Here is a 15,983-nt window from a genome sequence, read left to right on the forward strand (position 1 = left end):
TACAGCTTAAGATGTATGTTTGTAAGGAATTGTCAGACTTGTGTTTTAGCACTTCAATGGTCTAAACCACAGCGGTGTTTCATTTGCATGCTCTGACTAATGATGCTGGTGCTAAGTAGTATTCCATGTGCTTGTTGGCTATCTGAATATGTGCATGTGTGTTCACATGCTCATGTACACATGCATGCATACATGTACACGTGAGATGCGTCTTCTCAAGTTTTTTGACCACTTTAACTAGACACTCTTGCTATTTTTAAGGATTCCTTACCCATTCTAGGTGAGAGTAATTTTTTAGATGTAACTATTAAGAATACTTTCTGACGCCTATAATCTTAGCTACTTCAGAGGCTGAGATATGAGGATCGCGGTTCAAAGCCAGCTTTGGCAGGAAAGTCCATGAGACTTATCTCCAAATTAACCACCAGAAAATCTCAAGTGGCAGAGCATTTGCGTTGAGCTGAAGAACTGAGGGACAGTGCCTAGGCCTAGAGTTCAAGCCCCACAACCAACAAAAACAAAAACAAACAAACAAACAAAAAAAACTTTCTCAGTCTCTTCATTTCTAGAAGTGATATCTTTTAGAGAAGGTAAGTTTTTACATTTATGATGTCAAGTTCACTACATTTTCTTTCTTTTTTTTTTTTTGGTAAGTCATGGGGCTTGAACTCTGAGCCTGGGCCTGGGAGCTCTTCAGCTCAAGGCGAGCACTCTACATTTGAGCCACAGCGCCACTTTGATTTCTGGTAGTTAATTGGAGATAAGAGTTTCATGGACTTTCCTGCCCAGGCTGGCTTTGAACCGTGATCCTCAGATCTCAGCCTCCTGAGTAGCTAGGATTACAGGCATGAGCCACTGGTGCCTGGCACATTTTCTGTTATGATGTAAGCTTTTGGTATCCTATGTAAAACTTTTGCCAACTCTAAGTTCATGAAATTTTCTTTCTTTCTTTTTTTTTTTTGGGTCCGGTCATGGGGCCTGAACTCTGGGCCTGGGCGCTGTCCCTCAGCTCTTCAGCTCAAGGCTAGCGCTCTACCACTTGAGCCACAGCGCCACTTCCAGCTTTTTTCTTTTTGCTTATGTGGTGCTGAGGAATCGAACCCAGGGCCTTATGCATGCAAGGCAAGCACTCTACCACTGAGCCAATTTCCCAGCCCCTCATGAAATTTTCTTGTTTTCTTCTAGATGTTTTATAGGTTTAGCTTCCATGTTTAGGTCTATAGTATATTTACATGAGGTAATATTTACATGAGGTAAAAAGTCAAGGTTCATTTTCTTCATATTGACATCCAGTTATTTGAGCAGTTTGCTCAAGGGCGGGGGAGGGGGGGTTGAACAAAATCAACTCTCCTTTGTCAAATTACTTTGGCATATTTGTTGAAAATCAATTGTCTGCTTATGGGTAGGTCTAATCCTGGACCATTTATTTTGGTCTATTGACCTGAAAGTCTATCTATACTATCTTGATTACTATACTTCATAAGTCGTCTTGAAGGCAGGTATTATAAGTCCTACTACTTTAGTTTCTTTTTCAATGTTGTTTTGGCTATTCTAGTTCTTTCGCATATTCATATACATTTTAAAACCAGCTTGACAAGTTTTAAAAAAAAAGCCATCTGGAATTTGGGTTGGGATTATATTGAATCTATAGATCAATTTAGGGAAAATTAACATCTTAAAAATATTGCGTAAAAAATATTTAGTTTTCCAATCCAAAATATGGAATATCTTTCCATTTATTTAGGTCTTTCAACTTTTTTCTCAAATGTTTTATATCTTGCAGCACACACATTTTACACATTAAAAAAATTTATTCCTAAGTGTTTTGTGTTTTGTATGCTATTTTAAATGGTTTGTAAAATTCTCATTTTCAATTGCTCTTTACAAGTGTATAGAAATATATTTAAATTCTATCTAGTGACCTTATTTTACACCCTGACTAAATTTATTTGTGGGACTTTTTAAGATTTTCTATATACATGATTGTGTTGTCTGTATAAAGGCAATTTTATTTACTTCATTCTAATCCTTAGGGCTTTTCTTTCCAGCCTTAGTGAGCTGGTAAGAGCCTCCAGTGCAATGGTGAATAGGAATGGGAAGAATAGAATCCGTTTTTGATTCTGTTCCTCAGGGAAAAGCAATCAGTCTTTCCCCATTAGGTATGATGTGAATACTAAGACCTTCCTAGATGGTTCTATCCCAATGAGGATTCCCAGGTTGCTAACAGCTTTTGATGAATGGGTATTGAATTTTTCCTAAAACATTTTTTTTTTACATCAGTCTTGATATAGCTTTCTTTTATTAGGCTGTTGTTAAAGCAAATCACATAGATTTACTGATTTTCAAATATCTAGCCAATGTGCACTCACTCCATCATGGAGCATTATCCTTTTTATATATTGCTGGATTCAATTTGCTAATATCTTGTTAAAGACTTTTGCATCTGCATTTATGAGGCATGTTAGTCTGTAGTTTAATTTTCTTATAAATTCTTTGCCTGGTTTTCATCTCAGGGTAATGCTGACCTCATGAAAAAAGTTAGGGAATGTTCCTTTAGCTTCAATTTTCTGAAAAAGTTTATGTTAAGCTCGTATTAATCTTCTTAAATGTATGCTGGAATTAACCTGTAAGGCTATATGGGCCTGGGATTTTCTTTGTGAGAAAGTTTTAATTACAAGTTTAAAAAATTCTAATAGAAATACTGGCATTTAATTTTTTTTCCTGAGTCAATAATTTATGATTTGATGAAATTTGGCCATCTCATTTGACTTTTCAAAATTATGGGCATGAGGATATTCATAATAATCTTATTTCCTGGGCTGGGAAGGTGGTTCAGTGGTAGAGCGCTTGCCTTGCATGCATCGGGCCCTGGGTTCGATTCCCCAGCACCACATAAGCAAAAAGAAAAAAAGCCGGAAGTGACGCTGTGGCTCAAGTGTTAGAGCACTAGCCTTGAGCTGAAGAGCTGAAGAGGCCCAGAGTTCAGGCCCCACGACCGGACCCCCCCCTCCAAAAAAAATCTTATTTCCTGTTTTCTCTTTTACAAACTTTTAATTTTGAATACTTAAGATTTACACAAAATTGCAAAGATAGTACAATGGGTATCCACATACAACTCACTTAGTTTTTCCCCTAGTTCATCTTACATGCCACTGGAAATTTATCAAAACTAAGAAACAGATGCTGGTAGCTTATTATTAACTAAACTCTACATTCTGTGATTTTGTGTTTTTCCACTAATTCCACTCTTTCCCTCTCCCCATTTCTCAGCAATAATGGGACTTGAACTCAGGGTCTCCAGATTGTTAACCACACCCCTACCTCTCTGTTAATGTTCTTTTCTATCTCAGGATACAATTCAGTTTCCACATTGCATTTTGTTATAATACCTCCTTAGTTTCATCTGATCTCCATTTCTCAGTTTTTGTTTTATGATTGAAGTGCTGGTTTGTAGAATGTTCCTAATGAAGTTTCTAGCAAGATTAGATTAGGCTTTTGGAAAGGGCACTGCAGCGGTGAAGTAGCCTTCTCACCACACTAATCAGAGGGTCATATGACAGCCACGGGACACTGCAGACAATGCTTGGTTGTGGGTTCTCCTCTAAACTGCCTATCTTTTCCTTTACAACTCTTTTTTTTTTTTTTTTTAAATGAAGTAAATCACACACCCAATTGTAAATACTTTCCTAGAAAGGGAAGTATTTATAGGTACTATTTGAATTTCTCTATAAGGAAAATTTCTCTTTTCCCCACTAACTTTTGGTTAGTGATTTCCTGGTATATCTTTTCTATTCTTTTACTTTTCACCTATCTGACTCATATACCATTGGATCTTATTTTTATTTTTTTGTGCGTGTATGGTAAACTTAGGGTTTTAACTTAGTGCTTTGTGCTTGCTAGGCTGATACTCTATCACTTGGGCCACTATCTTTTGTTTGTTATTTTTCCAGATACAGTCCCACAAAGTCTTCTGCATGAGCTGGCCTAGTACCTTGATCCCTCTGTTCCCAAGCTCCTAAATAGCTAGGATTATAAGCATGAGCCACCAGCACTTGGTTGGGTCTTACTTTTTTATATGATGTAATTGAAGTATTTAGATGATGTATGTTTAATGTAACGATTGATAGTTCGATAAATCCATCACCTATTTGATCCTGTGTGGTTTCTTTGTTCTTTGGCTGGAAAACCTTTTTTCTTTTCTTTTTAAAATTGGTTTACATCAGTTATACAGAAGGGGGATTTTATTGCTATATCTCCACACATGTTTACGCTGCATTCCAGTCACTTTTACTCTTTCTATTGGAAACTCTTTTGAACCCTCAATATTGGTTTGTTAGCTATATATTTCTCCCCCTGCCACAGGACTGTTTTTTCCTAAGGTTAACAATATATACCTTTCATTAAATACATCTACCTTTAGACAATATTGCAGTAGTTTATACATTGTGAGAACCTGTAAACAGCATGCTTCTATTTTCCATCCCTACTCTGTCCTTTGTATTGCTGTACTCATATATTTTACTTCTATTTGTGTAATAACACGAAATAATTTGGCATTATTTTCACTTTACTCAATTTACTTCTTACAGAAATTCAGAATAAGAAGATAAACTTCTCACATTTAGCTATGTATTTACTGTTTCTGGTTCTCTTTACTCCTTTATTTTAAACTTTCCTATATTTCCCCCACACCTGAACAATTTCCTTTGTATTTCTTATACCCCAGACATGCTGACAATTATTTCTCTCATTTTTATTTGCCTGAAAAAAATTCCAAAATTTGGTTTCATTTGTGAAGCATATTTTCAGTGGATAGAGAATTTCTTTCATTACTTTAAAAAATACCACTCCATTTTCTTCTGGATTACATAGCTAGCTTCTGATATGATGTCTGCTTGTAATTACTTCTTTTACAATATCACTTTTTCCTAATTTTAAACTTCTCTCTTTACCACTGGTTTTGAGCCATTATCACAATGACTTTATATGCTTTTGTTTGGCAATATCCTTTCCCCTTCTCTTTCTCCCTCTGCTGTTCCTCTCCTCTCCTCTTTCCTCCCTTTTGTGCCAGTACTGGGGTTTGAACTCAGGGCCTTGTGCTTTTGCTCAGCTTATTTTTCTCATATCTGGTACTCTATCACCTGAGCCATGTCTCCAACCTGATATTTTTCTCGTTAATTTGAGGTAGTCTCAAATCAAATTTCTTCCTGGGCTGGCTTCAAACTATGATTCTCTGCCCTAAGCCTCCTAAGTAGCTAGGATTCTAAAGTTTGAGTCACTAGTACCTGGATGAATTTATCTTTTTTCTTTTTTTTGGTTGTGGGGCTTGAAATCTGGGCCTGGGCACTGTCCCTCAACTCTTCAGCTCAAGGCGAGTGCTCTACCACTTGAGCCACAGCACCACTTCCAGTTTTCTATTGATTTATTGGAGATAAGAGTCTTATGGACTTTCCTGCCCAGGCTGGCTTTGAACCATGATCCTCAGATCTTAGCCTCCTGAGTAGTGTGAGCCACTGGCGCCTGGCTAGAATTTATCATTTTTAGCAAAAAATTAAAAAAATTGGTTATAATTTGGAGATTGACAGTTCCAGGTCAACCTGGTAGAAAAGTCTGTGAGACTTCATCTCAACAGAAGTAGCTTGGCATGGCAGTATGCACTTATCATTCTAGCTATGACAGAAAACCTAAGATAGGTAGATTATCCCTGTCTGGGCAGGAAGTGAGACCCTATCTAAAATAACTAGTGCAAGCCAGTGGCTCATACCTATAATCACAGTTAGTCAGGAGGCTGAGATATGAGGATCATGGTTCTAATTTAGCTATAAGCTTTTTAACTTTATTTTTGTATTTTTCCACGTTCCATGACTTCTCAAACTCCAACGGCAGGCATGTCAGTCTTCTGAATGTTGCAATACCAGCCACTAAGGTTCTATTAATTTTAACTAGGCTTTTCATGATAGTCTTTACTATCATGTCTTCAAGTTCATTTAGCTTTTATTCTGTAGTGTCTCCTTTCTCTTAACTCCAGACTGATTTTCTTTAATCCTGGTATTATGCTTTGACTGATTTTCTTCTTGTTTTATGTTACACTTTTGACTCTCAACATGTCTTGGACTTTTGAACTTAAGAGGCCTGGCATTGGCTTAGCTGCTTTGCTCACGGTTGGTACTCTACCACTTGAGCCACATCTCTAGTCCAGCTCCTTTCTAGTTAATTGAACGTAGAATGTAATGGACTTTTTTGCCCAGGCTGGCTTTAAACTGATCCTTTAAAATCTTAGGCTCCATGATCCACAAACACCTGATTTGTCTATTTCTTTCTCTTTTTCTTTTCTTTTTTCTCTTTCTTTCTTTCTTTCTTTTTTGTTAGTCATGGGCCTTGAACTCAGAGCCTGGACACTATCCCTGAGCTTTTTTGCTCAAAGCTAGCACTTTACCACTTTGATCCATAGATCCACTTTCAGTTTTTAAGTTGTTAAGGGGAGGTAAGAGTCTCATGGGCTTTGACTGCTCAGGCTGGCTCTGAATTCCTATCCTTAGACCTCAGCCTCCTGAATAGCTAGGATTATAGGTGTGAGTCACCAGCGGCTCTCTTGTATTTCTTAAGTAAGATGTTTTTGGGGTATGATGGGATATACTTGTAATTCAAACACTCAAGAAGCTGAGGCAGATGGATTGTGAGGTTGAGGTCAGCCTGGGCTTATAGCAAGACCCTGCCTCAAAAAACTAAATAAGTAAAATAACATAAATAGGATACTAGTGATTCTGATAATGTTGGTTTGATACATGCTAGGTTTTGTTGTCTTCTTGTACCCTAAAGCCTTCTCTCATGCTTCTCAAAGCTTCATTTTTATACTTTGTTGAGTATAGATAATGTTTACTTGAGAGCTAATTTAGACCAAGTCATAGTTTCCTGAGGTCTCTGGTGTTGGTGCTCAGTGATCATCCCTGTCTCTTTACTCTATAGGTCAGAAGTGGAAGGTTACTAAGCCTGTGAGCTCTGGGAGCCATTCATCTCATAGATCCCTGTCAGGGGTTTCACCCTTCACAGGTTTTCAGCAGGTCAGTCCACACATATTCCTTTTGCTGAGCAGCAGCCTCCTGTCCAGTACTCTCACTCATAGACTCAAAACCATTTCTCCCTCAAACTCAGATCTTTTAACTTTCAACTCAGCAAGACTGCTTTACTTTGCTGGGGTTCTTTCTCCTGGCATCAGCATCTGGAAAAATCTACAAGGCAAAAAGCCAGGAGGATGGTAAGCCTTATTTCACTTACTTCCCTCACTCAGGAGCTTAAGTAATTTTGCTGTAAACCACATGGCTAGTAAGGAAGTCAGACTGATTCTAAAGCTAACTGGCTTTGAATTTATAGGCAATGATTAGTCACAGAAGGATTTCTTGTCTTTAAATTCTTTTAGATTAAGTTCATTGATTAGAAAGATTTTTTTTTGGAGACAAGGTCTTACTATTTAGCCTTGGATGGCCTAAAATTCACTATGTAGGCTAGATTGACCTTAAATTTATGGTCCTCTGGCCTCAGTGTCCCAAGCACTGGCTTACAGGTGTGCAACACTATTGCCAGCATAAAAGGAGCAGCCTCAAGTAGGAGGAGAATGTAATTTATGTTCCTAGAAAGGTCATTGGAAGGATGCTCAGATTAACCATTTGATGGCTGTGGGTAACAATACAAGAGAGAAAAAAAGAGTCTGAAATAAGTGTTGCTAAGGAAGAGAGATGAGAGTATGTGAACTGACCAAACAGTTAAGAAGAATAATCTTTCAGAAGTCTAGCTGAAGGAGAGACTAAGGTCAACTTCTAAACACTGAAAGTACCAAATCCTGAGCCAAATGCATGGACACAAATGTGTGTAGGATAGGATTCTCCTTCTGAATACTTGCAACTCACATAGCATTACAATCAAATCTGATTTCCACTGAAATATGGTAAGATCCTCATGTCCCATGCTGGAAATTCCTGCTATAGTCAGTGCAGAACGAAGTCCACTTGCTAAAGTGGGGACTACCAGGACCTGGAAGGCATCAATGGTCCCTTCAGCTTGTCTGTAATTACCAATACCAACACCTATTTATTTATTTATTGGTCAATTGTGGGGCCTGAACTCTGGGCCTGGGCACTGTCCCTCAGCTCTTCAGCTCAAGGCTAGAGCTCTACCACTTGAGCCACACCACCACGTCTGGCTTTTTCTGCTTATGTGGTGCTCATGCCTGTAATTCTAACTATTCAGGAGGCTGAGATCTGAGAATCATAGTTCAAAATCAGCCCAGGTAGAAAAGTCTTTGAGACTTTTCTCCGAGTAACCAGCAAAAAGCTGAAAGTAGAGGCATGGCAAAAATGGTAGAAAGCCAGCCTTGAGAGGAAAAAGCTAAAGGCCTGAGGTCAAGTCCCAGTACTGGCACAAAAACAAGAACAAAACTAAAAGAGATGTAGGTGCCATTTGTCAGACACTGCACTATGCCAGCATTGCTGACCATCACCAAACTATTCCCCACCATAACAACCCTAAGAAAACTCTTTGCACAACTCTTTAAAGTGGAGAAGTGAAGCCCAGAGGGGGTTAAAAAAAAAAACAACTTGCCCAAACTACTCTGCTTCTCTGAGGCCACCTCATTTGTCACTTAAAAGGCATTTTGGAATCTGCCATGTTCAGGAAACCTCTACTATAAAGATATTCCTTTTGTTAACATCACGAAATAATGGCCCACATGCACTAGGGGCTGTGCCAACAGCTGTCTCTCCTCCTCCCCCAGTTCCAAAGTCAGGTTCATTTCCATGGCATGAGCACACATGAGTCAGAACCAAGAGCTTATTTACCCACCACATCATTTGGGAGGCTCTGGAGGTCATCAAAGGGCGTCTCCAGGGTGTTGGTGTCCACGTTCAGGATTACAACATCATCCAGTGCCATATTTCTGACTTTCTGCAAGCAAACAAAATCCAGAGAAGAAAGTTGTAGAAATGCCATCAGAAGACAAATATTTCCCCGTGGCTTCTGGAGGGTATAGGGAGAATAGGGAAGCCAGTGACACTGGAGAAAGGCTAACTGCAGCAGCCCCAGTGCTAGATGAGTCACATTTGTTGCTCACGTAACTCACAAAAAACTCATGAGCTTCTATGGTCACCCCAAGTCCCAGGACAGATGAACAAAGGCTAAATAACATACCCCATATCACACTGCTACAAGTTAAGAACCAGCGTAAGCCAGGTGCCAGTGGCTCACACTTGCAATCCTAACTACTCAGGAGGCTGAGATCTGGAGAACTGCAGTTGTAAGCTAGCTCAGGCAGGAAAAGTTTGCAAAACATGCTTTCCAATTAACCAGGCAAAAGCTCTGGGTTGGAAGCATGGCTTAAGTAGTACACCAGCTGTAAGCAAGCTAGTCCCGTGTGACACACTGAGATCAAGCCTCACTACCAGAAAAAGAAAAGCCGTCTTATACCTATCAATGTTTTCTTTCTACATACATATCACTAGTATTGGCTGATGTTCTAACTCTAGCCTCTAGAACAGAATGTGATACCTCAATAAACATTTTGAGGTCTTTCCCAGATAGAGAGTGGAACCATCTTAAATCCTCCTTGAGCTGAAAAAACAGTCCCAGGAACCCTTCCGCTTCCTCTCATCTTTCTACTTCTGACTGATTTCTCCAGACTACAAATCTATGAATGGACTAGTAGACATCTACTATGTGCTTACCATGGAGAAAGGACTACAGAGGAAGACAAAGTCCCAACTTATGAGTTTATTCTCCCCTCTCAGCCTAATTTAGAGGTAAATGAGTATCAAGCAAATGGGATGAGTTGAAAGTAATACAAATACTGAGCATTATACTGTACTTGTGTTTTACAAAGCACAATTATTATTTCACAGGGGAAAATATTAAGACTCACAGTGAATTGTCAGGACTCCTCTGCTGCCTCTCTGCAACCTAGCAAGTTAAATGCTTTTCAACATGTCAGCAGGAAGTTGCACAAAATGCATCAGTGACCACCACCTCCCCTACTTATGATACACTATCCAACCCAAAGACTGCCACAAGGATGCTTTCCTTTCCAGTGAGCCAGGTGATATAACACCACTCCAATTCAGAGACAAGAACCTGAGGCTTCCAGAAATATGATATCTTGCCTGACTTTTATGTCTGCTGACTGGCTTCTTTGGCTGCGAGGTTGTAAACCTCACCCTCATTCTCCCACATCCTCCTGACTGCTCTGAGGATCAGAGATCTTAGAGGCACGGTGCTGGGCACATAGTAGGCCTTAATAGGTAATTATTTCAAACATATACAAAAGTAACAGCCGGTCTGAAGAGCTGCAGTGGCAGTGCCACGTGGTGGTGACGGCTTGGCTCTCATTGCAAAGGCTGAGGGAGATCACGAGATGTAGAACCAGAGCTGCAGCTAGGACATCAGACCACTAGGAGAGTAAGCTAAGGGCTCCCCCACTCCAGCATCATCCACCTGGCCTCACCTGGCCTTCCAAATAGTCTCAAACAGAAGGGGTAAGAATTGGCAGGCATTAGAAAAGTCTCAGGGCTAAAAGGCCCCAGGAGTGGGTGTCAATTCCTGACCAGAATCAGGCCTTGTTTCTGTGTCCCTAGAGAAGTCCAGGAGCACAGACCAGCCCTTGTGGGCTCTCCACGGCTGGGTTGAACAGGCTTTTGATTTCTCCCCACTCCTGACTGGAGGACTTGCCGGCTAAACCGTGTGGAGTGTTTACTTTTTCAACAATGGCAGCAGGCTGAACAAAGGAAAAATCCTGGCCCCTTTTCCTGATTTAGCAGGCCAGGGTCCCCTTAGTAACCAAAATGCCCCTAGCACCAGGCTCCAAGCAGGACCTAGGTCGGCACAGTTTCCTCTGGTAGGACAATGCTGCCCTCGTGGTGGCAAGGCCTCTTCCAAAGGCGCTGGCATGGGCTCAAGGGCCTTCTTGAAGCACAGTGTTCCCAAGAAAATCACAGGCTGGCCTGGCCCTACGATGCCCTATCCCTGAAAGGCTCCAGGAAAACAAGGAAAATGAAGAAAGGCAAGAGACACTCAACTGAAGCTGTGGGGTTGGAAGTGTTGGTGGGGAAGGAAGCTGCCCGTTTCTAGGAGGCAGCTCATTTCATCTTAACCATGCCATGAGGGAAACATTGCCATCTCCATGGGAAAGATGTAGAAACAGAGGCTCAGAGAGGCCAAATTGTCCAAGGCCATAGAGCTAATGATGGCAGCAGAGCTGGCTTTGGGAGAATGTGATTCCAAAGTATACCCCTCTGAAGAGATCCATTATTCAGACTTCCGAATGAGTACCTGTGCATGGCAGACAGTTACACCAATGCTCTCTGGGTCTGTTTTCTTTTGTTAAAGCCACACTTACTATCTGGATCACAAAAATTACATATGCCTACTATGGAAAGAGAGAAAATTTCAAAAAAGAAAATTACTGTTATCCTAGGTCTACTTCTGAAGACATTTTGGTTTCATTTTATTTTTATTGTGAAAATACCATACAGAGGGGTTACAATTAAATGGGCAAGGTAATGAGTACATTTCTTATCAAACATTGTTGCCTCCGCCTCCTCCTTTGTTTCCCCTTACCATGAGGCTTGACTTTGGGGTCTGAGTGCTAAGGTTTTTTTGTTTTTGTTTTTTTTGCTCAAGCATAGTGTTCTACCACTTGAGCCACAGCTCCACTTCCAGTACTTTGTGGTTAATTGGAGATAAGAATCTCACAGACTTCAGTTTTTAAGAAATTAAGCATTAGTGGCTCCTACTTGTAATCTTAACTACTCAGGAGGTTGACATCTGAGGATCATGGTTTGAAGCTAACCCAGGTAGTAAAGTTCATGTTATTCTTATCTCTAATTAATGACCAAAAATCCAGAAGTGGAGCTACGATTCAAGTGGTAGTCTTGTGTAAAATAAAAAATAAAAAAGCCTCAGGAGCATCAAACAGGCCCTGAGTTCAAGCCCCATGACAGATACTCAAAAAAAAGGTAATTATTACATATAATACATATAATATTGTCATGAAATCTGTAGGCATAGAGCATTGTGCTTTAGGATGGATTCCTAGAAGTGGAATTTAGTTTTCACTTCTTAAAAAGTATCCTTCTCAAATTCCACTTTGAGAGATATCTTTACTTCCAATTATTTTAAAGCCATTTTATCCACAGCTTGTGTTTCCTACTCTAAGTGAAGAAAAATCAGCAAAGACACGAGCAGATGTCAAAATAGTCCTCCAAAAATCCTACCCAATTAAAACACTTACTAGTACCGCGGCACACCGAGACAGCTCTCCGGTAGCTTGTCCCACCAACACATTCCCTCTCTTTTTAGTTACAACATATGCCAAGGCTCCTGCCAGCTGCAAACCCTTCCCCCACCAGACTCTATAGGCTTTTTCTCAGAATGAAAAAAAAAATACTGACATACACACCGGCTTTCCAAATGGCATTTCTCATACAGAGAAACACACAAAAGTGGCATCTTCCCATCAATACTGCTCATCAAAAACATCTTTCCCTGTGTGCTTTGTCACCATGTTAGCGTCACCCCTGCCTGCAGGACATCAAGTTCAGTGGCACCTTTACCAGCTAGGTAGCCTTGGGTAATATGCTTGACCTGACAAATGGTCCAGATCTTCATCTATGAAATAGGAATCAGGATAGTACCTACCTACTTCATAGCTGTTGTAGAGTTATGACACACTAAAATATGTAAAAAGATTTAGAAATCCCATTATTGGCACTCAACAGAACTCAGTGGCACTGGGCTTTCCATGATCTTGTTCCCCGATGGTTCATTTATATAATAAGAAAAATATGCCGAGCTACATATGTATTTGTTTGAGTTTCTTAGGTTCCAGAAGCTAGATCTCTGTGTCTTTAGTTCGTCCTCACAAAACTAGACCAAAAACAGACAACATGCATAAATGAATGAGGGGCAGCCGAACCCGGAGGCAAAGTGCAGATACCCAACTATGTCTATCTTGAATCCTAATTTACCCAGCTCACCAGATATACAAGCTTAAAGCCACTTAACCTTTTGGGGCCTCAGTTTCTTTCTCCGTAACTGGGGGTGATAAGAGAACATATCTCTCAGGTATGTTATGAACAGTAAATGGGCTAGTATTTTTACAGTACTTAAGAGTTCTGAAGTTAGTGTGTGTTAAGTAAAAACAAAAATCTTTTAGAGTAATAGAGAAAATGTTCTGTTTTTATTGTGGCTATGGTAGTTTCATGAGTAATTAAAACTGTCAAAATTCATTGAACCATATGCTTTAAATGGACAATTTGTTGTACACAAATTACACCTTGATGAAGCTATTAAGCACATTAGTACCATGTCCTTAACATAGAACAAATAGAGCAGAGATGACAGTGCATGCTTGAAAGTGAATGATACCACAGGACAAGCAGCTTTTCCCACATTCCATAGTACATTGTGATTTCACACAGATACCTTTGGCTCTCTGTGTTTGGACCAGGACTTTTTAAAGAAATTTTATTTATTTATTTATGTGGTACTAAGGAATCAAACTCAGGGCTTTATGCATGCTAGGCAAGCACTGTACCACTAAGCCATATTCCTTGCCTTGGACTTTTTTTTTTTTTGGCCTGGTCATGGGGCCTGAATTCTGGGCTTGGGTGCTGTCCCTCAGCTCTTCAGCTCAAGGCTAGCATGCTACCACTTGAGCCACAGCGCCACTTCTGGCTTTTTTCTTTTTGCTTGTGTGGTGCTGAGGAATCGAACCCAGGGCTCATGCATGCAAGGCAAGCACTCTACCACTGAGCCACCTTCCCAGCCCCTAGGACTTTTCCTTTTTAAACTTTGGTTTTTTTTTTTTTCCAAACTATGGCTTCTTAAGATAAACATATATAGTCAATGCTTCTGGAATTTCTGATACAATGTGGGATCTGTGTGACAACAACTCTACTGCTAGTGTCCCTTACAGCCAAGATTTTATGAAGTTTTACTCCCTAAAGTTGACTGTTGAAAACAATAGTTTTTCCTCCCTAAACTATATCAATATCAAATGACATCAGTCTCTTGCACAAATGGGAGTGATTCTGCCTGTCCAGGGAGAGAACTGGGCAGCTACTGACTGAAAACAGGATTCAGAGCCAGGCCATAACAAAAAAGGCAAGGCTGGCCTTTTTTAGGGGATCTAAAAACACTCAGAAGTGTGTGGTGCTGCAAAGCTGGAAAGCCAGGCTGGATATTAAGGAGTTAGGGCCTGGCTCAACCTTTGACACACAGTACAACTGAGGGTAGGGTTGCTTAGCAAGGATGACACGCAGCAGATACAAGAGCTGGCATTAATGATTCCTCCTTACACCAAGGGCAGCTCCAGGGCAGAGCTGTGTTCTACCCATCTCCAGTGCCCAGTACAGAGCCTGACACGAGGTACATGCTCATTAACTGGAGAATGAGAGAAACGGCTGTGGCGCATCCACTCTACTGGGAGGCCGGTCTTGCAGCAGATGTCAATGTGAGCCACATGGGCAACGTCAGCCCAACGTAAGCAAATTGGAGTCTGCTCATGGAAGTGCAATGGGAATAACAATAATGATGGCAATGATAACAATCATGTAGGTTATCATCATTCATTAGTGTAGAATTAATTCACAATGGACATGGGGATTATGATAGGCGTAACATGACAATTAAGACTATGGGTTCTAGAACAAGACCATCAGATTCAAGCTTGGCCTCTCCACACTGGGTAAGCAGGAGAACATTCTTGCCTTCTGAGTCTGGGCTTTCTTATCTACAAAATGCAGACTGTGTTCTAAGGATGTAGTGAGGTAAATGTACAGAGAATTTAGTGCAATTCCTGATTGCACTGAGGCTCAATAAATATAGGCTTATTAAAATCAAGTTCCTATCCTTACAATTTGAGAACTATGTCAATAACACGGGGTAGAGCTCTAAGACAAAGGCTTCCAACACCTATTCTCAGCAAAAGTAGTGCCTAACAAGACTCAACTGCTATCAAGCTATTTTCTCCCCCTGGATATGTCTTAAGTTTCTGTAGCTGTGTTGCCTGAGTCTGAATCCCACCTCTGCTTCTGGACTCAGTGTCTCTTTACATCTTCCTCTGCTTGTATGAGGAGATGAAAGCAAGAAGACACTTAGGATGAGGTTACCTTTGGGTGGAACCAGGCTGACTGGAACAGCCCTGCAAGGGAATCTGGAATGGTGATATACTGTTTTCTGTTCTGGCAGAGTTACATGAGTATGCCCCATTGTCAAAACTCAGGGCACTCTATGACTAGGATGGGTGCACTTCTCCCTCTAAATGTCTTATATCAACAAAACACAAAAGTAAATAATATAGTCCTTATCAGATTGTTTTGCCAAGTCACTGAGTTAAAATACATGTTTATACTTAGATAGTGTCTAGTATGTAACCATTCAAACTATTAAGAAAAGGGGATATAGAAATCATTATAATAGATGATTTAATGTAGAATATACATTAATGTCAGAAAACATGTAGGACATATCTGCTTCTTCAGTCTCTGAAAGAAGGCACAAAAATAAGAGTGTGATTGGGGCCAGCAGAGACTTTTGCTGGTCCTGATCCAGCTTGGTCTGGACAGCAGCAGGACTGAGGAGCAGAAAGTCAGAGAAGGGGACTGACCTTCAACCTGAGTTGCAGGATCCAGGGCAGGCTATTTAAACCCAGGTGACCTTCAAGTTCATTTATAAAATAGGTACAACTTACTATAAACAGGCCACAGGCCCAATGGCTTTGTGCTGGCCTGGATCACAGGTGGGGCTTCTTTCTGAGAGAATGGTAACCAGAAGCCAGTAAGTGCAACCTGCTTTCTTCTAGCCAAAGCTACTGGGGCAGTCCTACATTGAATTACTTACTTGATCCATTGTTTCTACCCACATATATAGTATTCTGATGAGTTTCCTTAAGAATATCATACCCATTTGACTGAAAAAAACTGAGGCTAGGGACTAAATAA

The 15,983-nt window shown here is 40.4% G+C and overlaps 1 protein-coding gene across 1 annotated transcript in view; it reads right to left on the minus strand.

Annotated features, from left to right (window-relative positions):
- The window catches only part of Dennd1a (DENN domain containing 1A), a 480,539-nt gene that overhangs the window by 157,358 nt on the left and 307,198 nt on the right, over window positions 1–15,983 (minus strand). Inside the window, 1 exon segment of the mRNA XM_042678648.1 lies at window positions 8,836–8,937. Coding sequence (XP_042534582.1) covers window positions 8,836–8,937 — 102 coding nt within the window.

Source organism: Dipodomys spectabilis, unplaced genomic scaffold (genome assembly GCF_019054845.1).
Source record: "Dipodomys spectabilis isolate Male_0828 unplaced genomic scaffold, ASM1905484v1 ptg000046l, whole genome shotgun sequence".
Classification (NCBI taxonomy): Eukaryota; Metazoa; Chordata; class Mammalia; order Rodentia; family Heteromyidae; genus Dipodomys; species Dipodomys spectabilis.